Genomic DNA, 24,354 nt, shown 5'->3' with positions numbered 1-24,354 from the left:
ACACTGGGGAATCAACAGTTGCACAATGTAAACTTTATACAAATATGTGCCTACCATGCAAATCAAGTGGATTTGACTGAAAACAAATAAACAGGTAACTGTTACCCTAAGGGAAAATACAAATTTATAAGAAACAAAATATTTTCTTCTTTTTCCATTTCTCTTTAGTACAAACAGTGTTCTTTTATAACACATCGCCTTCCTATACAGCAAAATAAGGGCAATTCTAAACAATTCAAAAACATCCAATATATTACTCTATTAAATAAGACAGAACATAAATAGTGAAAAATCGTTATAAATTAGATGGCAGAAATTTTGTCAATTTTGAGATTATCTGGTGATGTTTTATCCATCTCCTGCACCAGACAGATCTACACCCTGTGCTTTGGCTTTCTGTCAGTAAGAGAGAGAGAGAGAGAGAGAAAAAATTAGGATTCTGAAAGAGCATTACTGGGGAAATGAAACAGGAAGCAAGAATACGATATGTGCACTTCTTTTCACAATATAAAAGCTAGATAACTCCATAGCCCTGAAGGTAACAACACTGCAATAAAACTGATGTATTTAGCATATTTATTGCACATAAGGTTATGTGAACGTTATGTGTATCATTATGATTTTTTACTATGTGAAATTGAGCACCCCTGTCATTTCTCATTACTGTAATGTGAATCATCCTGTTGGAAACATGGATTTTTAAAATTAAAGTCGTGCTAAATTGAATACAATACAACAGATAATACAATATATTACCGTATTTACATTGTAGTTTTTTTGCATTACAGTAATAAGAACGAGGATTTTCTTTTTCATTGCACTAAAGAAAATTATTAATGTCACAATGCAAAACATTGTAATCGCCCTAAAAGGCTTCTTTATGCACAATATACCAATCCTTTTGATTTTGGAGTAAAATATTAAGTGAACGTTCTTGACTTTGTTACATTTATATTGTAAGTTCCAGTATTCAGAAAACATATCTTCACTATTGGTTATCTCATGCCTGCATGTGTTGGTACTTCTTGGCCAGGCATACATTGGTGCGACTGGGGTGGAAGGGATACGTCCAGAGGATGGAGTTCCAGGAGTGACCAAACCTTTCCACACCCTTTTTGAGATAGCGCAACTCATCAGCAGACCAGTTCTGCCTCTCTCTGTGTCTGCCTGAAGACTAAACGAGAAAACAATGACAAATTATGGAATAAATGTGGACTAAAGGTGATTATGATCATTGCATGTTCATACTGTAACTGCTTAGTAAATTAATCGTTGAATTTTTAAGAGAAAGAGCAAGTTATTGCATTTTACATTTTCTTTGATTCTGCTCAGAACATTATGACAAAAAAATAACTGTACAATGCATGACTGCCTGAACATCTAAAATGCCATAGGATGTTCCAGGTTCAATGCAGGTTTAGTTAGTGTGAAATCATGGTATAATCCTTTCACCTAAAACTAACAGTACCATACATTTTTTGGGAGCCAGTATTCTGAGGTTTTCTTCTTATGTATGTGATGCATTTTCTTTTCCATGTCTGGGCCTGAGGGAAAACAAAAAGAGAATAATAATTCTTTGGATTTAAAGAACCAAAGCATTCAAAATGTGTCCATGCTGGCAACAGCAATACTAATGGTAGGACTTGCACAGGGCAGCAGGGAGGTGTATTGATCTTTAGAATGATTTAGTGGGCAGACTGTGAAACTGCACACACAGTACTGAACCCTGTACTAGTACCGTAACCTAAAGAACAAACACACACCGTTCTTTAGCAGGACTTTTTTCTTTCAGCATGAAAGACATTCATTCCACCAACTCTTGTGAAGAACAAAACATTTTGTGTGTACGTGCATGTATGGATGTGAATGTGTGCATTGGCAGACTGGAACACACTGATCTAAAGTGAAACAGTGTGTGAAAAATGAAAATCCTGTAAGTGCAACTGAGTGTGTGCGTGTGTCTGGTCATATCCTCAGTCCTAATGACTCTGTTCTGGGGTACAAAACAGAATAGTCTCCATAGTAACAGCTCAATAACTAGAGCTCAGAACCCCCAGGGACCCATAATCTAGTTACCCATCTTACCTACACATATGCTCCAACTATCTGTCTTTCTCTCTCTCTCTCTCTCTCTCTCTCTCTCTCTCTCTCTCTCTCTCTCTCTCTCATACACACACACACACACGCACGCACGCACACAAACAAATATTCCTTTGTCTGAATCTTAGACAAACGTATTTACTTGTTCCATTCAGGTATCAATACTATAAATTAATAAACTGCAATTTTAAAATAATAGTGATACAATATAATCATATTTTACAGTTAAAGGGTCTATATGTAAGAATTTTCATGTATATATCACTTTCTCTATTACCAGTGTGAGAAACTTGTAACGAATCCTAAAAAAAAGAGACTTTCCCCGACTTCCTAGGTTGCCTATGAAAGCCTGTAGTCAGAATTTTTTGTGATGGATGTTTTTGCCTGAAAAAAGGATGTGACGTTTACTCGTGCTCCCAAGATGAAACAAATGCTTATACAATGTTCAGGATAATGCCGAAAGAGCTATTCCTTACTGTAATGTCAATGTTTAATGCCAATAATATAGTCTCACATAGCCAGATCTATCTAGTCTCAAATATATGTTATAATCAAACTATCATAAAAGTGTTTATTTACCTCATCTGTTGACATTATATCAGTGAATTGCAGAGCTGGTGCAAACATATTCACATCGCTATGATCAGATCTTAACTGCTGCTTTCTCGCCGTTGTTATTTTTGTTGTGTGTTTATTTAGCAATTGAGAGGAAAGTGTGCAGCAGACATTTACATATTCATGTAAACGTTGCTTTTTTTAAAATAAAATGTAAAATATCCATCAAGATCATCATTGAATCTCTAGTAGAGTTATTGTAGTTGACTGGATGCATATAAATAAAAAAGAAACATTTAATTTAAAGAAACAGAAACACATCCAGCTAAAATAAACATGGTTCTTTAGAATATTTGACTGATTGGTCAATTGGAGGATATGATTGGTAAAGTACTTTTGCATAATGGCCACTAAACTATAATATTTTGTATTTTTCATTGGGGTCCAGATCGCCCTATCCAGACTTGCGATAATGATTGGATGATGGTACATTACCATTTACTTGACAATTATAGTGAGAACATCTCTAAAAAGTCTAGAGAGTAAGTTTTGAGGTTATGGGAAAGAAGCCACATAGGAACAACTGAACAGCACTCAGAGACCACAACTCGGCAATGGAATGAGTGAGACTGAGGGAAAAAGGAGGACACAAAGAAAAAAAAACTGAGAGTAAAGTTGGAAAGACATTTCAGAAGCATAGACAAAAGTGGAAAGCACAGGAGTCTTGTGTTACAGAACAGCACCTTATTCAATATGATAAAACTCAGTTCTTTGCATGCACACAAATCATTTATCAAACTTTAGGGCATTTTGCAGATGTTTATAGCGGCACAGACATTATACCCCCCTGGCCTACAGGAACAGGAAAGGAGCACTTCTCTTACCATATGTTTCACACGGCCTTCTCAGTGGTGTGAGCCTAAAACCTGAAGAAAGAAACACTGAGAATTACAAAGCAGAAAAGAAAACACAAAATGCACAAAAACCCCAATATGTGTGTATAAAATATAAATAGATCCTCAGAATATACAATTCCTAACATTTTGTCTGAACATACATTGTCGTTTTGAATGAAAGCATCTGCTAAATTGATAAACGTAACTCATGAGGGTGTGTTTTGTTCTCCAGGCCTTGTTCTATCAAAGCTACTTTCTAAACATTTGAGGTACTGTAGGTGCACATTCCTCCACAATCCCAAAGACATTGTGAAAGGCTGTGTGGATGCCGTCTCTTACATCCGTCTGATGGTTGGTGACTCAGTCTGTGTTTTCCCCTCTTGCTCCTCTTATTATCCCCATTATTGCATGTGCTGTGCTCTCTGTTTTTGCCGTGTGTGTTGATATGAGCATGTGTTAAATTGTGGCTAGTCTTCTCTAACTGCTGGCTTCTCCTGAATCGATCCTCAACCTCTTGTAGCACCAGGTGAAAGTCACACTGAAACCTGCAGCTACGCAACACGGCGCCAAATGAACGACTGTCCATCTCATTCATATGTTTCACACAACCTGGGAAATGGAAAAGGTGCATGAGTGTGCATGTGACAGCATGGATAAAATGAATATGCGAGACAAAAAGAACAATGAGAGTACCAAAGAACCAGAAAGTGGCAGAATGTATTGCTTTTATTATCTAATGTGTTGTTTGTTTGCATTTATACGGACACACACCTGCACAGCGTAGATTGCTGGGTTTAGTGGGAGAGGCTGGCTTCAGAAACCTGTTAATTTCTCTGTCTAACAGCTCAGAGCACAGAGACATCTCATCTAAAAACAGAACGCAGCACAAATTCATTATCTAAAACATCAAATGAACGGCAAACAACTTGATTGCTAAAATAAATCTGTAGGTTTTCTGTGATTAAGCACAAAGAGAGTGTGATGTTTTAAGAAAGATTTACCATCTGAGAGAGGTTGCGTGCACTGGTTTCTCTTCATGGGATCAGGATGTCTGAAAATATCTGGGCTGAAACCCAAGAAAAATAAAACGGAGAGAGAAATGTCACTCCCTCGAGGAGGAAAAATTTACTGACTCGGTCTTGAAAAGTCATTGACATGAAATGCTTTATGTGAATCTGGATTTAATGTGAATATTCTAATCATGAATAAAACAACTAGGAATGAGGAAAGTAACTCATACTGTACTATCCGTACCACATTTTCTTCATTTTTGTTTACATTTTCTGGCCCCCAAGTCTACAATATATTTTGTAATAGACATTGGTCTGAACTCTTTATTCGTCAAATTATATGTAATGAAACAGTGTATGTATCAAGCAAAACCGTAATAGCAAAACTCATTAATTTATGTTTGTTTACCCCCGTGCATCTCTGCCGCCCCTTGTTGGCGTGCTGCAGTGCTGGAGACGTTTGTTGCCATCAAGATCTGAGTCCAAATTCATCATCTTTAATCTCTTCGCCACTCTTTCAGACTTCATTTTCCACTCCATGTCTCTCTTTTCCACAACTCTTTCTCTCCTCGTCTCCTGGTTGTCACTCCTCTCAATATTCCTCTCATTCTCTCTCATTTGTTCATGCTCTCTTTCTTTGCTCTCTTCCCAGCTAGAGCCTTTGAAGTAAGTGACTTGGGCAGGACTCAAACACTCTTCAGAGCTGACACACTGCTGCTCACATACACAAACACACAATTTTACGTTGTTAAAACTGCTGATGCAGAATGCTCAATAATATTTACACATTACTATGAGTTGTATGTGTTTACATGTGATTCTCACCAAGCTCTCTTGGTCGTACGGTATGTCATTTTTGATTGGATGTTCAAGAGTTCCTGCAGGAGACTCACATACTCGATGATGAACTTTGACCTTTTGCATCACAGGGCCCTCCCACATTGCCTCATTACATTCCACAGATGAGGCTGACCTCTGCATGCTGTGCTGCTGGCTTTCAATGGTTCTTTCCCACAGATTCACACCCATCTGAGAATCAAAGTCTTGTAGATTAGACTTGTGCGGGTGCGCATTTAGAGTGCACACTTTCGCTGCATGATGTTGTCTTTATATCTTTTAGTAATAAATATCACAAGAGTGCAGTTTTTCTCCAAATATCAGCATGATAACAAATGTGATATTGATTTTATACAAGTTTAATAAACAAGAAGTTAATATTAAGTGACTTCAATTTTTAGACACCATATTGCCTGTTTTTGCTCTATTTCGCCAACGAAAATAGTTCAAAACAAAGCCACACACGGCGGTGCTTCCTTACTGAGTGAGTCAGCTTTTTGAACGAATCAGTTGACTAGGATAGATTAAGATAGTCAAATGCTTCTTTCCTTGAATGAATCAGTTGAATCTCAATGATTCGCTCATTAAAAGTGACTTGCTGCCACCTACTAACATTTAAAGTATATTTTCTTGTTTTAAATCATTTTAAATATCAATATTCAATATTACAAAGATGAAATTAGTTGATACTGATTTCATTTGATTGGTAACAGCCCTATTGTGTCTTATTTTTATAATTTAATTTGATTAAATTTATGAAATTGACACAAAAGATGATGTATGCATATAATTAGGTTTAAAAATGTCTTTATAAAGGTAAAAATGCCCATAATGTGTAAAGAAACAATTTAAACATATATTGGAAATAATTATTTCTGTCACTGCTGTGAACTGACCAACACATAGTATGAAAAATATCAAAAACTTAAGGAGTTGGCTGTCCACGACAGTCCTAAACCTGCCAAAGTACCAACACAATAAACACACTCAGCAAAACATCGTCTAATAATCGTTATCGAGAAAATCATAGAAAATATTGAGATATCATTTTCTAGAGTAATAAGAATGTATTCATAGCGCACTCTTCCTTTACCATGAAATGTAAGCATGCTCAAGTTAAAAATTTTAAAACTAAAGTGCTATGTGTGGACTCTGAAATGCTCTTAGTCACATTTTGTCTCTGGTGACTTACCGTGTTATCAAATCTGGTTAAAGCCATTTTGACAAAATAAAAAAAGAATGCTCTTGGAGGTGTTAAACCTTAAAAGGGTATCTTAACAGATACAACACCAAAAAAACACACCAAAATCTCTGTCTCATCCACATTATAGTATGACATTTACAGGTATGCACAATAGCCGTGAAAACTTGGTGAAAAAATATATATTAACAAATACCTTTTTCTCTAGATGCTGTATTCTCTGGAGGATTTCTCCAGCTGAACGCAAATGTCTCTCTTTTTCACTCTCCTGCAGATCCATACTGGACATGCCTGCGCCTAATGATTCAGCTGGGTGGGAAAGGGAAATAAATGTCCAATCCTCATGAGCCAAAGTTTAATAGAAGCAAGACATTAAAGACCCTCTGTGGTTAAAATCAAGTTTTTAATGTTGTTTATATGTCTGTGTGGTGTTAGATGGCGAATGGGAACATGGTTTGTGTAATATTAGCAACACATTATTATTAGCTGTTTGATAACATAGTCAAGCCAAAGGCTAATCATATGAATAACCGTTATGTGTCCACTCCACTTTTATTCTAATTCTGAATGGATTATATATACAGTCTAGTAAGCCCAAAAAGACAGCACCCTCTATAATCACTAAAAAGCTGTCACTCATCTCAGTTTGCGATCTCACAAAGTTTCATTATATTCAATGAAGATGTCTACACTGCACAATGAATCTCTTATTTACATCGTGTCTACACGTGAGCGTGCAGAACTGGGCACTGAACAAAAACTCTAGTGTTTTGACAGGTGAGTTTTAGTTTTAGTTTTATTGAAAGGATCCCCATTAGCTACAGCCGTGCTGCAGCTATTCTTCCTGGGGTCCTGAAAAATATGTACAGAAAAAATAAAAAGTAAATCCACAAACACATACACACATACATATACACATGTACAAACACATAGCAACGTACATATGTACCCTCATACGGGCATGAGATATACACACATAAAAACACATTCTACACATGTGCATGTACATACATATTCACACACATCTATAAATAAATAATTATAAACAGTCAGATGTATTATTTTGATAGATGCCGTTTTACATTTAATTTAAATTTATTAGCATTGTTAGTAAGCATGATATGTTTCGGCAGTTTATTCCATTCCTTCATACCTCTGAACATAACAGTGTTTTTTATGGCATTTGTTCTTGCTATGGGTAAGGTGAAGTTGCCTTTAGTTGCATGTCTGGTACTGTACTGATGATTGTCTACACTAAAAGAAAGATGCTTGAACAAAACAGAAGGCAATTTTGAGATGGAAATGTTTCTTATGAAAATTAACAGTGAATACAACAGTCTATCTTCGACCAACAACCAATTAAGATCTTTGTGCCTTAATATAATATTTCTCCTATAGCTGCACCTAAGTACTACACGAGCTGCTCTATTCTGTATAAGTTGTAATTTATTAATATATTCACCAGTGGCATTCGACCAAACTGCTGGGCAATAGTCGAGGTATGTCAATGTTAGTGCTTTCATTGCATAATTCATAATATTTGTAGTCAAAAAATGTGCATGTCTTCTCATAATAGATATACCTCTTCCCATTTTTGCAATAATATTATTAATATGTTTTTTCCATGATAATCTAGAGTCAACTATTACACCCAGCAGTCTAGTCTCATGCACCTGTTCAATAATTGCGTTATTAATTTTAATATTAATTACAGGATTTTGATTAATGTTATAATTTGAACCTAAAATCATGCAGTTAGTTTTTACTGTGTTTAATGCCAGTTTATTTAATTTGATCCAATCTACTACATATTGTAATTCTATATTTAGAACAGTTTCTAATTCCATTTGTGTACTTGCTGATGTATATATAGTTGAATCATCAGCGTACATGACAATGTTAGCCTTGTTTAAAATATACGGTAAATCATTAGTAAAAATATTAAATAATAATGGACCCAGACAACTGCCTTGGGGTACTCCACATGTGATATTTCTGATACCTGAGAGACTGCCATTAAAAAACACTGTCTGTGTTCTGTTTGACAAATAACTGTACATCCATGTGATTGCTGACTGCTCAAAACCATAACAAGATAATTTTGTTAATAACAAGTCATGATCTATGATGTCAAAGGCAGCCGAAAAATCTAAAAATACAACACCTGTAATATTTCTCTTTTCAGTCTCTCTAAGCCAATCATCAGACATGTGAGTCAGTGCAGTGGCAGTGGAGTGACTTTTTCTGTATGCATGCTGAAAATCTGTTAATAAATCATTTGTATAAAAATAGTTATTAATTTGATCGTATACTATAGATTCCATTATTTTCGATAATACAGGTAATATACTTATCGGACGGCTGTTGGGACCGGAGAAAGGCAGTTTTTTATCTTTGGGCAGAGGAACTATTTTAGCCTGCTTCCATGCCTGTGGGCAGGTACAGCAGATAAAACTGAGGTTAATGATATGGGTTAGAACAGGGGCAATAAAGTCAGCAGCTAGTTTAAGGAGTCTGCTGTCAAGACCGTCAACACCCGGTGGTTTATTTTTACAGGATTTTAAAAGATTCTTTACTTGATCTGTATTTACGCTTTCTAATTTAAAACTTAAGTTTTTATTTTTCATCAGTTCATTTCTTATTAATCGGTAAGACATGTCATTACTTAGATTAGGCATATTTTCTCTTAATTTATCTAATTTTCTTATAAAATAATCATTAAGATAATTTGCAATATCTATTGGCTTAATTATAAATGTATCCCCTGTTTCCAAAAAAGATGGATTTATTTTATTTTTCTTACCAGTCAATTGATTTAAAACATTCCATAACCTCCTACTATCATTACCTATATTTTTAACATGATTATAAAAATAGATTTTCTTCTTCTTTTTATTAAGTTTAGTAACAGAATTTCTCATTTTACGATATAGGTCCCAATCACATTTATTTCCTGTAGTGACTGCTGTTTTTTTCATTTGACCTCTTATTTTCATAGAATTTTTCAGTTCATCATCCAACCAAGGTGTGACGTTGTTCCTGACAGTAAACTTCTTTAAAGGCGCATGTTTCTCAATCAATGACAAGAATAGATTGTTAAATTTAAAGAGAGCAATTTCTGGATTACTGGCAGCCAACACATCAGACCAGCATATAGCTTGAACATCTTCAATAAACTTGTCACTTTTAAACAATTTATACGATCTTTTAAATAAGACTGCAATTCCAGATCCACTCAGCTTGGTTGTTAACGCAGAAATGATCAAATTATGATCACTACTACCAGTGGGAATAGACAGTACCTTTTTACACAGTTCAGGACGGTTTGTGAAAATATGATCTATACAGGTAGATGTTCTGGAGCCATCACTCTTGAAACATGTTCTTGTAGGCTTATTTATCAGTTGAGTAAGTCCACATGCATTTGCAGTAGTTAACAGTTTTCTTTTTAAGTGGCAGTCTTTAGAAAACCAGTCAATGTTTAAGTCACCCATGAAATATATGTCCTGACTTACATTAGTATTTATATCCAACATTTTACAGATAGTGTCAAGATATTCACAATTGGCACTTGGTGACCGGTAACAGCAACACAAAAGTATCGACTTCCGATGAGGTAGATGCATTTGCAACCATAATATTTCAATGTTAAAACTCATTAAATCAGTTCTTATTTTTACTGGCAAGTGATTCTGAATATAAAAAGCAACTCCACCACCAAAACCATTTCTGTCATTTCTGTATATGTTGTAACCTTCAATAAATAGCTCTGTGTCATCAAAGGAGGAGTCCAAGTGGGTCTCCGAGATAGCAAGAATATGTATTTTATACTCATTTAGCAGTTCAGCAACTTCATTGATTTTATTCCTAAGGCTGTTTATATTAATATGTGCTAGTCTTAAGCCTTTTCTTGGTAATGAGTACATGAGTTTTATGTGCTATCATACCTTCAGAGTTGCGCAGAGATTACTCAGGGGTGCTAGTGCGGGAATGGATGATGAGTTTGTCGTATCTGAGGTAGGCAATGTCTCCTTTGTCACGTGCTTCTTTCAACTTTGGCATCAATTCCTTTCTTTTTAGCCGCACAGCATCCGTGTAATCGTCATTAATGGTTTAAACAATATGGCTGAATTAAACCAATTGCCATTGTGTAAAAAACGATGCATCGCAATTCTCTCTCCAACGATTCTGGATCGATCCTGAGAGTCTCAGAATCGATTCTGAGCTTAGTTTTTAACCACAAACGCATGATGATGCTGTGTATGCTTTAGAAACATCCGTATTCTGCTTGCTTTCAATTCCTCACACACACATATACACCACTTGAACCTTGCATAAAATAATCTTTCATTAAGTTTGGAAAGATTGTAGCGAATTACAAGAACATTCACAGGCTTCATTGCACAGGATATGCGCTGTGAGTAACTCGCGCTTGCAGTGTGCATTCTCGCCCGCTGTTATTTTCCTTACAAAAATGTATGTAAACACAATCAATTGTGTCTTAAAGGATTAGTTCACTTTCAAAAAATGTTTTGCTGATAATTTACTCACCCCGATCAGGGAACTACACTAACCTTTTCCACTGGTGGCACTTGCGCTACTAACTTTTTCAGTTACTGGCGCAAAACATGATTTGGTCGCACAAATTATTTATAGTAAGCCGCTCTGGATAATAATGAACAATAATGAAACTGTATTGCATACAGATGTGCTTTTTATTTTACTTTCCATCTTTTAAACCACATGTCGCCTTGTTTTCTATAACATTGGTTGGGATAGATTTACTGCAATAGAAAATACAGTACACAATAATGTGCTAAATTAATTTCTTTTGGATTTCAACATGCTATGGTTGCCACAGATGGGCAGACTCCTGAACTCTTAAAATAAATATAATCCATAAAATAATATAATAATAGATTTTCAGCAGCTTTGACTATTCAGTATTAAAGATAAAAAAAAATGCATGTCACAAATAAGGCTATATTATAAGCTACATTGAACTCAATTATCAATTCAGATTCCTCACTTGCTTGGTTTGCTTGACGCCGAAATGCAGTAGGGAGTGCTGCTGCATCACGGGATATGTACCTGTCTATACATTTCGCGTACTTCATACTGTCATTGTGAAGCTTCAATTTACATGGACACTTATAATCGGATTGACGGCTCAATCGGACTAAAAAAATCTTCATGTAAACGCCTTAATCGATCGGGTTGAGCTCGATCCGAATGCAATTTCGATCGGATTGAAAGGGTTTGTTTATTCCTTTTGTAATGCGATCGAGAGAACATGTCAACACTTGATCGGATTGAAAACCGAAACTGAAAGGACTGCGCATGTACAATGGCGTATGACGCGCGGAACGAGCTGTTCTTCCTGTTGAATAAAGTGTCATATAAATGAGTGTCCCGTCATTCTAAAATTCTCATTTCACTCAGCGCCTGTGAAGTGAAGCAGGACAACGTCCCACTAATTGTTATGGATTCTCATCCACATACGACTGGTTTTGGCCGCGGTGAGGGGCATTTTTACTGCGTGATAAATATAAGCAAAACGGTTCAATGCTCATTGTCTCCAAATCATGACCAGAGACGGATTAATATTACGTCTGCTTTTTAAAACAAATAAAGAACCAATAGAGGAGAATGGTTATGCGGGAAACGTGTGACATATAAACGCGCACATCAACCCGATTACTTTATAAGTCGCGGGGCTGAAGCCAACTTTGTGTTGAATGCTCAGAGCACGTTATAAAACGTATTCTTAAAATACACATTTCTGTTTTAATAAATGCTCATAAATCATAGCATATTGCCTAAAACATAAGGTAGGAACAAAAATAGTCAGTGATACATTTGCGACCCATTAAAAATTAGGGTCGCAATGGCATTTCAAAAGGTCGCATATGCGACCATTTTGGTCGCAATGTAGTTCCCTGCCGATGTCATCCAAGATATTCATGTCTTCCTTTCTTCAGTCGAAAAAAAAATCAAGGTTTTTAAGGAAAACATTTCAGGCTTTTTCTACACAGAATGGACTTCAATGGCAACCATCTATCCCATTGTTCAAAAGAAGTTTCAAATGTCCATCTCAATGCAACTTCACGATCAGTCTCTACACGATCCCAGTCGAGAAATAAGGGTCTTATCTAGCGAAACGATCGGTAATTTTCTAAAAAAATAAAATAAATATATATATATACTTTTTAACCACAAATACCCGTCTTGTACCATCTATGAGATGCGCCACGTATTCTGTAATCACGTTGGAAAGGTCACGGATTTTTTTTTAATTAAAACAATGATGTCGGACGATTTTGAAATTGGAGGAGAAAATGAGATGGAGTTTTTCGCCCTACACTACTTTTTTGAACCGGAGTACACAGACAAATAACTTAGATAGATGACATGAACGTGACCTTTCCAACGTGATGACGCAATGCGCGGCGCGTCGCAGACCAGCACAAGACGAACAATTGTGGTTAAGTATATACATTTAAATTTTTAAGTGAATTTTGAACCTTCTTTTGAACATTGGGATAGGATAGATGGTTGCCATTGAAGTCCATTTTGTATAGAAAAAGCCTGGAAAGTTTTTCTCAAAAACCTTCATTTTTTTTCGACTGAAGAAAGAAAGACATGGACATCTTGGATGACATCGGGGTGAGTAAATTATCAGCAAACATTTTTGGGAAAGTGAACTAATCCTTTAAAGGAACACTACACTTTTTTTGGAAATAGGCTCATTTTCCAACTCCCCTAGAGTTAAACAAATTAGTTTTTACCATTTTTGAATCCATTCAGCCGATCTCCGGTTCTGGCAGTCGAACTTTTAGCATAGCTTAGCATAGATTATTGAATCGGATTAGACCATAAGCATTTTTCTCAAAACAATTATCAAAATGTTTTGATATTTTTCCTATTTAAACCTTGACTCTTCTGTAGTTACATCGTGTTCTAAGACCGACGGAAAATGAAAAGTTGTGAGTTTCTAGGCCGATATGGCAAGAAACTATACTCTCATTCCTGCGTAATAATCAAGAAACTTTGCTGCAATAAAGGCAGCAGTGTGCGTCTATTGCATTTGTATTGTCCTGACTAAGGCTTTCTTAAAGTCTTTTATTTTCAGGTGTGTTCATTTATTTGCATTTTTATATAAAAAAGTTATTTTTTCACTACATATTTCTTTGTTCCCTGCCAAAGACTCTTTTGCAATAACATCTGCATGCTACTACTATTGATTTTACACTATTGATGGGTACCAGTAGTTCATTTTGAACTAATCTTTTATATGACTCTGGAATAACGAGTTGTCTCAGAGAGTGATTAGTTCATTTTGTGTTGACCATGCTTGCACAATATCCTTTCATTCCTGCATAGACTCTAGACTCTCAGGAAACAGAAATGATTAGTTCACCTCCCGAGTCCTCTGGTCCGAGTCGTCCATTCTTTTGTCACGTGACATCCACATAGACTGATGCTATGTCTTGAAGCGGAGCTGCACAGACTGATCGGTGTATGACATCAAAGTACCATATGCATCAAAGTACCATATGCTTTGCTTTCGTATCGCTCTCGTGGTACTTTGATGTCATACACCGATTGGCCTGTGTAGCACCGCTTCAAGTAGAACATACCTGATTAGTTTACCCTTCCGAGTCTTCTAGTTTAACTTTTTCGTTCTTTTGTAATGTGATGTGACTGCCGAATTTATTATGTATTGCATACATAAATTAGTTATTATTTCCCAACCTTTCTAACAAACGAGCAGATAGTTAGGTCTCATTTTACTCTTACATGATGCATTTCTGGTCACAAATTGTTGATTTTTTTATTTCTTACAATTTATAAATTTGTACATTTCTGTCAAGATGGATCTTTTCTATAAGTTGTTGGTTATTAGTTAATAAATGTTATACGTATGATGGGGAAAATAATGTTGATTAAAGCTAGATACTTATTTACAGTGGATTTACGTTTATCTTCTCGACTTCAGAAAAAAAAAATCATAATACAAATGTATGGGAAAATCCCATTTTATTGACTTGACTATTGAACTCATTTTGGATCAGCTGTTTTATTCTCTAATGATACATCCACTTGTTGTATGATTTATTTCCTTTGTAATGTGTTACTACTGAATTAAAATAATCGTTCAGTATATAAATATAGCAATGTTACCACACAGCATTGACACTGTTTTGTATTTAGGAATCAAGCATAATTCACAGTTTTTTTTTGGGCCATAATAAATAAAATATTTTAGAAGAACGGCAGCGCTTATTATCAAATTTTGTTTGACTCAAGGTTTATTCCTGCAACACCTGGCCTAAAATGTAGTGCTGCCACCTTGTGTTGACACTCTGAAACTGCATGATTTGTAAATGATGTGTGGCGGGCCACATGTAATGTATTTTAATAGCTTATGCACACGGACCGCACTTTGGACACCCCTGCACCAGACATTATAAACACAGTACACACTATTTTGTTTACATTTAACAATTTCTCTGAGAATTTCCCATTCATCTGGCAACAAGGTTGGCAGAGATGCATTTAGTGAGTGCCAGGGTGGAAATGATTGGACCTTGACTTAGGTGAATCTTTTCAACATGTAGAATGCTGCCATATGATGTTTTAAACGCAACTGCTCTTGACCCATCTGTTTTTGTCTGGCCATGAGCTTGTCTGAAGCAACTGTGCTTCTATGGAAGTATTCAATTATGGTCTTGCACTGAATAATTCCTAAATATAATACAACATACAACAAATACTAGAACATTACATTAGTATTATTGAGTGTAATACTTAGCTGTGAAGCAGTCATGTGATAAAAAAACAAATGACTCGGACCAGAAGACTCGGGAGTAGGGACATGAACTAATCATTTCTGTTTCTGTTACAGACTGCATAGCTTCAGTCTATAGAGCTGTTACGTGACAAAAGAACATACGACTCGGACCAGAAGACTTAGGAGGTGAACAAATCATTTCTGTTTCTTGTACAGATCACAGAGCTTAAGTGGCTGTCACGAAATAATGAATACCGGTAATTTCTGTTTCTCATAATTTGGCTAGAGACGTTGACTTTGGAATTATTAACGTAACATTTTAATTGAATTCTGCTGAAATTAACAAATGAGTTTGATCTTTATATTTTGTACAGCAAAATGAACAGAGTCAGTAAAATTATCTAAACTTCCCATCACTAGCTACTACAGCCATATAGTGTGAACATGTATTATAAAAAATAACTCACTGATTCTTTTGCAGGTGTGCAGTACAAACACAGCTGCCTTTCTGACCTCTTCATCACTGACCTCAGTGAGCAGCGAAATCATAATTGGCAAACCTCCAGCCGACAACAACTGAGATTGATGCTCTACTGCATAGACAGAGAACAGACAGAATAATTACAACAATATACAAAATTTGTATCAAGATTTCAGTGCTTGAAAGGAAGCAAAACAAAACTGCTATACTGTTATGTAAACAAATACTGTTAGTGTTAGTTGAATTATTTGCAGTGCTAAGGCCCTTTCACGATAACTATAAATATAACTATCAATAACTACATTAACATCAACACCAATGCACAATTTAATTCTGTTTATTCTGAGCACACGCTACAGATTTGTCATCTATCACTTTAAATGCTCAAGCTCTTTTAAAGCAGGATGGAAACTGATTGATCGCTCATCAGCTGGAACAAAATCGTTCTTAAAGTGATTCCAAAGATATTGTTTCTTTGTGCCATTATCGTTGTGTTGTGGATTCTGCTATTCTTTTACATTTAGATTGATTTTATCTTTATCGTAATAGTTATCGCTCTTGGGGTAAACAGGCCTTCAAGCACCCATATGTGGTTAAACAGATGCTGGAAAAAATATTGATATAAAAATGAAGACAAATCGTAATTCATTTGCAAATACTCATTTAATTTATTATTATCTTAAATGTCTGTTAAGCTTGGCTATGCAGAAGTAATGCGAAAACTTTTTGAAATTGGTGCTGCTACATAACTAGACAAAAATCCCTGGAGCAGTCTAAAGTCCTCTGGATGACACAAAATGACACATTTTGCTTCATTAGATGGATGTTTTCAAACAAATAAACAGGGTGCAGGTAATGCAGAAAAAGAGTACACAATATTTATTTACATACTGTATAGACCTTATGCGCCAGAGAAACAAGAGCGCAGCCATGTTTAGAATATTGTCTTTGAACTTCCGTTTTTGCGGTTGCTCTGTATATTTCTATGGCATCGCTGTCCAAGAGTAATTCGCTTTTGAAGTGGACTTACTTAATGTAAAGTTAACGAAAGTTATCATGAGTATTGTAATGTTTAAAGCAGATGCCTTAACAAATGTCAGTAGACCGGGAAGATTTTAAAACGAGCCGTTCATTCATAGATACAAGATTGCTGTGAAAAAACAGACCGGAAGACAAAAGACAACGAGCGCAGCGCTGAAAAGGGCCGGGGCTACATAAGGTCTATACTACCGACATTGTAACAATAAAAACTGGTTTAAATTCGGCAAACTTTTCATTTAAGTGCATCTGGCTAATTGCAGAAATTTGTTGTGACTTTGCAAGCACTTATATACTGGAGCTTTGCTTGTGTATGAACTGAATGCAACCCTGATTTCCAATCTGCATACTCCCATATAGAAGGGTAGATTAAGATTGGTCTATCACAGATGAAAGTTTGATCACTATAGTAATGTAAAGGTACCCAGACTGAGTAGTTTCTGGTGAGCTTTTGAAGTAGGCATCAGAGCACTCTTTATTCTTCCTCTTTCAAGAGGCTTGAAATTTTTATGATGCATCATCAAAATGCAATTTCATAGAATATCCCAATGCCTGCCTGGTCTTACTTCATACTTAAAATACTTCCTTCATATTTTTTGTAGTGCAGCATATATATTTTTTTATTTAGTGGAATGCATGTCATTTTACCAGTCTTTTACCCACACACTCACCACAGGCATCCGTGAGGTGTCCAATCGTCAGCACCACGGCGAGCCGGTCTTGTTGGTCAAGGTTTGGGCTGGACAACAGACACAACAGCCCAGGAATAACCGTCAACTCTGACAAAGAAGATACCAACTGCTCTGAGACAGAAAGAGAAAGGAAATAGAGCATTCAAAACAACCCAATATAGTTTTCTTGGGGTGTGCATGCAATCATCTTACCGTTGTTTGAGATGCAGGCCGAGAGTGTTTTAGTGATAACCGTTGCCATCTTACAAGCAGCAGCACTGTGTGCCGACTGAGACAAAACTCTGCTAAGAGTGTCTGAGAGTGAACTCAGGCCTCCCACTGACACAAAATACTCCTGAGCACAAGCTGAAAAACACATTCATATGAGATGGAAAAATAAGCACATAAGATGCCATTATATGTTATTTTGTGCTGATGTGATTTGTGCTCACGGTTGTTTGCCACAGTCATGCCAATAAATGAGCATATAGGCTGTGCCAAATCTGCCCTGGGCAATGTCACTTCCTGCAGCCAGGTCTTCACCAGAGGAAACGCATGCATACATAAGTTCTGATTCTCCTCTGTCATAAACAAATACATTGGAAGATTGTCAAAGTGTTAAATTGCACGTGTACAGAAAAATCTGTCTCTCAAACTACAAAACAGTTTGGGATTTAATGATGGTAAATAGGAGAGAAGGGAGAACATAACCATACCATTCTGAGGGTTGTTGACAGAGCCACAGAGAGCACTAGACACAGTGGCCCACAACTGTAGCTGCTCATAAGAGTCATTGGGATCTGGAAAACTATCCCTGAAAAGTAGCATAAGAAAGAAAATAAACTGAAATCTGGCCCTGTCGAGCAGCAAAGGAGTGTTTAAGTAAATTTCCAGATGTTTATCTGGATTTCTGTGAATCACTTTAACAAACACCAGACAGTGTTTGAAATGTTCCTCTTCCACACCAATAGGGAGGCTTATTACATTTTGTTTGGGAATGTTTTCATGTATCCAGTCTTGGAGACTTAAAAGTACAGTTCACCAAATATGAAAATACTCGACCTCATGTTGTTCTTATATGAAAAAATAAAATAAATAATAATTCTTAGGAAATATCACCGACAAAAAAAAAAGTCATAAAGGTTGGGAACTACTGTACATGATGGTGAATAAATTATGACAGGATTTTTATTTTTGGCTGGACAATCCCTAATTTACTTTCCATTGAAGATGCTTTGCCGTTCACCAGAATGGTTTCATTCTTAAACATTTATTATAATTAAAATATTGTGGCATATTCTCCACAGGAGTTTATTTCCTCACTATAGGTGTTAATTGGGATAAAACTATTTAAACATTATCCAGATGGCCACCATACACTTTACTTTTTCAGTTTAGCTGCAATTAACACCCTTCAGGGGGTTATGTGACATCACAGATTTAAATGTAAAGGTATTAAATACATTAAATAATGGCAGATAATGTGGCATACCTGAACAAACTAAACCTAATATGTGTACCTGAACAAATTGAGCAAGGTTTCGATACATCTGGAGGTCTTAGCAAGAGTTTGTCCACATCCTGGAACACAAAACACAGATAAACAAGCCATTTGTGAATTGACAACCTATTCGCTCCCCACTCTATAAAACCACATTATCAGCACAGGAATGGTCTCATTGGATGTAAGTTTTATGGTGAATCTCACGGTTGTTGGCAACCAATACAGACAGCATGTACACCGCTACTCTTTTCTCCGTAAGGGGCATTTTCTGTTCCAGATGCTGCGCTAAGTCACGAAATGTCTCCTCTCTGCACAGTGTCTGTTTACAGCTCTCTGCAGGGAGAAAATATGTTTATAGTTAAATCTCAAACAATTCAAATATAAAACCCCAAATTTTATATTGTATATATATATAAACAGCATACAAACCTTGCAATTCAGCTAAGGATGCAAGTGTAAATAGAGCGGTCTCTTTAACCTGAGAGAAAGTGCTGGACTTTGACAGGTTATAGATGAAGGAAATTCCTCCAATCTCTCTGAAGAACTCCACATACTGATCTGAAACAGAGAAATCATTAAAGACTATCAAAATAGTCAAATATTTTCAAGTTTGTTAGAGGCAGGTCATATTTTTGTGTCATATGAGTATGTTCTGAGCTGTAAATCAGACCATTTTGTTTGCAGATTGAGATGATAGTGAGAAGAGCTTGTTTCTGCGAGCCAGGCCATTTCATCTGGTATTTCAGACATTCCAGTAACAGACGCAAATCTGTCTTGGTAGCTGAAAAAGTGAACACTGTTAAATCATTTAGTTTGTAAAGCAAAATACATACTTGAATCTGTACAATAGATGGGTACTGTGCAATAAAACACAATATAATCAAAATATATATATATATATGTTGCCACTTCAGACCAGGTACATTTCAACAGAAAACAAACCAGAGATGTAAAGCATTTTACTAGAAACTGAAACAATAATCGCATAATAACTTTCATTAGTCATTAAACCATTACATAATTGTTTACAGATTAATAATACCCACACATGTGAATAAATTATATTTACAGTTATGCATTTGTCAGTTATCTATCTATAATATGTTATGTAATTGTGTCTGCTAATGTTGTTAATGAAAGTTATCATATTGTTTCATTAAATTAAACTTATTCTGTTAAGATATGATGTTGACCTTCCATTTTTCATTTCATTGGACTCATTAAACCATCCTTTCCACCAATGCGCTCAAAGTGTCACTATATCCTGCAAAAAAACATCACAAATGTTGTTAGAATACGGTAACGTTAACTTATATAAACAGTAACGTTAAGTTAATAGCAATAACTATAAGTAACGATATTTCGTAAACTTCACTGGACGCCACAATATTTACCTTCACGATTTAAGGGTTTGGTTAGCTTACATCATATCCACGGACCACAATACTAAAGTATTTACAAAATAAATGGTTTAATTATGATTAGGCCAGAGTCGTTAAAATTCCTTCAGTTCTCGCATTCGTTACTTTTATTGATTGACTAACGATATTTCAACGGAAGATCTTTATATTCCCGCTCCATAATGTGACGCTCTTTTGAATCACGTGATTTGAGCTGGTCATGAAAAAAACAGCATAGTTCAGGAAAATTGCAATGAATTAACTTATATTATTTATTTTGGACGCACATTTATATGTATATATGTTTAGTTACGACAAAACACAGTGTATGTATATATTTAAAAAAACGTAATCTGTGAAATATTGAGGACACAACAGGACTGTAGGGGGCGCTGGAATCTGCATGTGTGCAACCTGCTGCGATGGAACTGAAAAACACTGAAGAAGAAGATTGATTCGGCGAGTAGTGGTGCCAGGTATTGCTTTTGACTCACCGTTTCACTAATTTTAAAGCTGCTCTTTGAGGGAATTGTTCCACTGACAGGTAAAGCATATCTATTCAATTACACAATCTGCAGACAAACATAAATCAATGGTAAAATTAACCATTTTGCCACGAAAGCCGGTATGTTAGCTTGTAAAGCTAGCACGTTCACTTTATAACCATGATTTAAAGGGAATTGTGTTTATACGTATGCTTATATCGATTTTATTTTGACTCTCACCGATATGAGAAATCGACGATGTTGGCTTTATTACATTACAGACGCATCTGCAGTTTTAAAGTTTTGCTTGATTTAACTGTGTATATTAACATTTTCTTAATCTTTGTTGGTTATATTACTGACGTGAGTGCAACTTTTAATCTGCACAAAATATTGCTGTTCATTTCAATTTAAGACTGTCACTAAATGAGATCTCGCATTGTGTTTTCCCAGATGCTGGCGTTGTAGACTGCTTCAGTCACTGCATCCAGGCAGTAATGTTTGGCTATTTGCATTCAAGACTCCTCTTTTACACTGGTGGAAGACATCTGTCCTGTTTCTTTGCAGGCAGCCAGCATGTTTTACCTGTTGCACAGTTTAGAACCTGCCTGTTCCCTTCTCAAGCCCGGTACTTCTCCTCTCGTAGTGGTCGATCAGATGGAAGCTCAGGACAGGAAGGAGAGAACACACTGTGTGCTCCAAGACATGACATGGACTTCCAGCTGAGCCGGCTGCAGATCAATGCTGTTCTGTGTGCTAACGAGCAGTCTGTTCGTATTCCAGAATTTGATCGCCGCGGTGGTCCCAGTCCGGTGCTGAGGTTTGAGAGTAACCAGCTTTCAGCCAACACTCCGCTAGAGGACCGACGCAGCAGCGCCAACTGCCTGCAGACTCGTGGCATGCTTTTCGGCGTGTTTGATGGACACGGCGGACATGCGTGCGCTCAAGCGGTCAGCGAGCGCCTGCCTTATTACATTGCTGTGTCGATGATGGCAGAGTCTGTCCTGGAGGATCTAGAGGCCGCCATGGAGACCGCACGACCCGTGCCGCCCATCCTGCAGTGGTATAAGCACCATAATGACTACAACTACAGGGAGTCAGCAGCCCTCTACGTTGAACATTTGCGTGTTTACTGGCAGGAGCTTCTGGCAAGTGAAGAACACGGTGATGGCATGCGCCCTGATGATGCTCTCGGCTATGCATTCCAACGACTCGACACGGATCTTTCCCTTGAGGCGCAGGTCCCGCTCGCAAATGACCTGATGCGGAACACAGCCATCCAGGCAGCCTTCGCTGGCTGCACAGCTTGTGTGGCTCACGTTGGACCAGGGGGTGTGCATGTTGCAAATGCAGGAGACTGTCGGGCAGTGTTGGGTGTCCAGGAGGATGATGGGAGCTGGAGTGCTCTTCCACTCACACAAGACCACAACGCTGCCAATGTAACCGAGCTGGAGCGGATATGTCGGCAGCACCCTGCCAGTGAACGGCAAACCGTAATCGTAGATGACAGGCTGCTCGGGGTCCTGATGCCGTTGCGTGCTTTCGGCGACGTGCGCTTTAAATGGAGTCGTGAGCTACAGCAGAGTGTTCTAGAGAATGGAGACTCCGATTTAGAAGCGTTGAATCTTTATCAGTATGCTCCACCTAATTATCTCACCCCACCTTACTTGGAGGCCACACCAGATGTCACCTACCACCAGTTGCGGCCACAGGACCGATTTTTGATTTTGGCCTCTGATGGTCTCTGGGACGAGATGAACAGTGATGAGGCAGTCAGGCTTGTGGCGGAACATCTGACAGGTATTCATCTGCAGGCTCCAGTTTCAGCCAGCCAGCTCAACTTGGGACAAATGCAGCAGCTGCTGTTGCGCCGACGGGCCAGGGCAACACCCGCTTTGGATTTAAATGGAGCCACACACTTGATTCGCCATGCGCTGGGCACAAATGAGTATGGTGAGATGGACCAGGAGAGATTGGCAACCATGCTGGCTCTGCCTAGCGATTTAGCACGCATGTACCGTGATGACATCACTGTCACCGTGATTTACTTTAACCCGAACTTCAACAAGACTAAAAACTAATAAAGAACAACATTTTAAAGTTTCATACATATACAACTAGATTTGAAGAATTGTTTTCAGCTGAGTTTTTTTTTGTTGACAGTTTTAGGCTTTGTTTTTTTGTCTTTTATATTGTTTCATCCAGTGCACTGCATACACCTCAGAATGCCTGCTGGTGACTTTAATTTGAGTTCGCAACATATTCTTGCATTTTGTTTTGGAAAATGTGAATACAAACAATGTGTAGAATTCACTGGTTCATTTTAAATGATGCAAGGTTACAAAATGTGAAGGTACATTAGGCCAAGTCTTAATCTGTCAGTCTATGTAGGCTATGTTTTATAATACGTCAGGCTGTTTTTTTATATTTAATGTCTATAAATCTTTCGTTATAGTTATACTGAGTAGATCTGTTCATAGAAGTGGTCATTTAATTGTCATTTTCACAACAATAGAATTAGAATAATGACAAAAATTCTTTATTCCATAGCGGTTCCATAAGACATTAATATACCTTGCTTTAAGTTGCTGTGCGGCCTGAAGATTACATGAATTTAGCACATTTGTCTTCTGCTGTATGTTATTTGTTTCTGATTCTGAGCTGTCTTGGCTTGTGCTATGAAGACATTTTCTTTTCACTTTGCACTTTAGTGATTATAGGTTGTGTAAGTACCACAAAATTCTTGGCAATGGTTCAACTGATAATATTTGTAGTGCAAAGTACGAAGGTCATAGGGGCCGGTTTTATGGAAGGTTTTATTAAAGGTAATGAGTCAACATTACATCAACTTGGAAGTACATTTCAAAATCACTTTGCAGAAAAATTTCCAAGTTGATGTCTTTGTTTTGCACAGCTTGTGTAGATTTATAAAGCAAAAAATGTGCACCATATTTTCTGGTAGTAAACAATGTTGTGATTTTTATATTTTTGTTACTTGTGTCTATATTGTTACTATTTGTTCTGTTCTAATTTGAGTGACAGACTTCAGAGACTCATCTTTTGGAAATTTTAAAATAGGATAATATATTCACTGCAGAATCTTGTGTCTGTTATATTCAGTCTATCTTGTTATTAAAATGTTTAATCCAAATTATCACATTGATCTGTTGATTTTTCAGAATGGCACAAAGATAGAAGCAAGAACAGAGCCTTTTAAGTCCCATTGTAGTCTCTGAACATGGACATGTTATGTTATGCCTTATAAGAACAAGGCTATCAAATAAAATAATGCTAAAACACCTCAAAAGGATTCATATAAAGTAAAATATAAATTTTGCTCTCTTGTCTATATTTGGTAGTAGTTATTAGTATCTTGGAATGA

At 36.8% G+C, this 24,354-nt stretch overlaps 2 protein-coding genes across 7 annotated transcripts; one reads left to right on the top strand and one right to left on the bottom strand.

Annotated features, from left to right (window-relative positions):
- Positions 1 to 13: 13 nt before the first annotated feature.
- On the bottom strand, positions 14 to 20,691 carry terb1 (telomere repeat binding bouquet formation protein 1). Of its 4 annotated transcripts, none has more exons than XM_079620796.1 (21): positions 20,482 to 20,691; positions 20,281 to 20,351; positions 19,758 to 19,868; positions 19,517 to 19,645; positions 19,292 to 19,420; positions 19,104 to 19,164; positions 18,300 to 18,397; positions 18,036 to 18,164; positions 17,797 to 17,949; positions 17,584 to 17,715; positions 15,861 to 15,986; positions 6,796 to 6,908; positions 5,387 to 5,590; positions 4,971 to 5,275; positions 4,553 to 4,617; positions 4,323 to 4,418; positions 3,891 to 4,160; positions 3,540 to 3,581; positions 1,474 to 1,544; positions 1,007 to 1,174; positions 14 to 396 (listed from the first exon to the last, which is right to left on the bottom strand). In XM_079620796.1, exons 2-21 carry the CDS (start codon positions 20,285 to 20,287, stop codon positions 349 to 351), a joined length of 2,457 nt encoding a protein of 818 aa, XP_079476922.1. In that variant the 5' UTR covers positions 20,288 to 20,351; positions 20,482 to 20,691; the 3' UTR covers positions 14 to 348. The 4 variants fall into 4 exon arrangements, with proteins under 4 accessions (XP_079476922.1, XP_079476923.1, XP_079476924.1 ...); XM_079620797.1 differs by having other exon boundaries at positions 1,040 to 1,174; positions 20,482 to 20,657; XM_079620798.1 differs by lacking the exon at positions 3,891 to 4,160.
- Positions 20,692 to 20,855: 164 nt separating this feature from the next.
- On the top strand, positions 20,856 to 24,315 carry pdp2 (putative pyruvate dehydrogenase phosphatase isoenzyme 2). 3 transcript variants are annotated; one of them, XM_079620794.1, is made up of 2 exons: positions 20,856 to 20,963; positions 21,426 to 24,275. In XM_079620794.1, the coding sequence occupies exon 2, from the start codon at positions 21,470 to 21,472 to the stop codon at positions 23,051 to 23,053; it is 1,584 nt and encodes a 527-aa protein (XP_079476920.1). In that variant the 5' UTR covers positions 20,856 to 20,963; positions 21,426 to 21,469; the 3' UTR covers positions 23,054 to 24,275. The 3 variants fall into 3 exon arrangements, with proteins under 3 accessions (XP_079476920.1, XP_079476919.1, XP_079476921.1); XM_079620793.1 differs by having other exon boundaries at positions 20,872 to 21,031; positions 21,426 to 24,315; XM_079620795.1 differs by lacking the exon at positions 20,856 to 20,963 and adding an exon at positions 21,024 to 21,112 and having other exon boundaries at positions 21,426 to 24,226.
- Positions 24,316 to 24,354: the final 39 nt, after the last annotated feature.

Source organism: Phoxinus phoxinus (assembly GCF_949152265.1).
Source record: "Phoxinus phoxinus genome assembly, chromosome: 8".
NCBI classification, from domain to species: domain Eukaryota; kingdom Metazoa; phylum Chordata; class Actinopteri; order Cypriniformes; family Leuciscidae; genus Phoxinus; species Phoxinus phoxinus.
Note: the sequence above shows the minus strand (reverse complement) of the source record. Positions and strands in the feature narration are given on the sequence as shown.

Excerpts from the sequence above, each read along its gene's own strand:
- terb1 (XM_079620796.1), bottom strand. Across the intron at positions 18,165-18,299 it reads TGTCAACAACCCTCAGAATG|AGGAGAATCAGAACTTATGT; the intron begins GTATGGTTATGT and ends TGTTTATGACAG. Across the intron at positions 1,175-1,473 it reads AATACTGGCTCCCAAAAAAT|TCTTCAGGCAGACACAGAGA; the intron begins GTATGGTACTGT and ends TTTCTCGTTTAG.
- pdp2 (XM_079620793.1), top strand. The coding sequence starts at position 21,470 with ATGTTTGGCTATTTGCATTCAAGACTCCTCTTTTACACTGGTGGAAGA.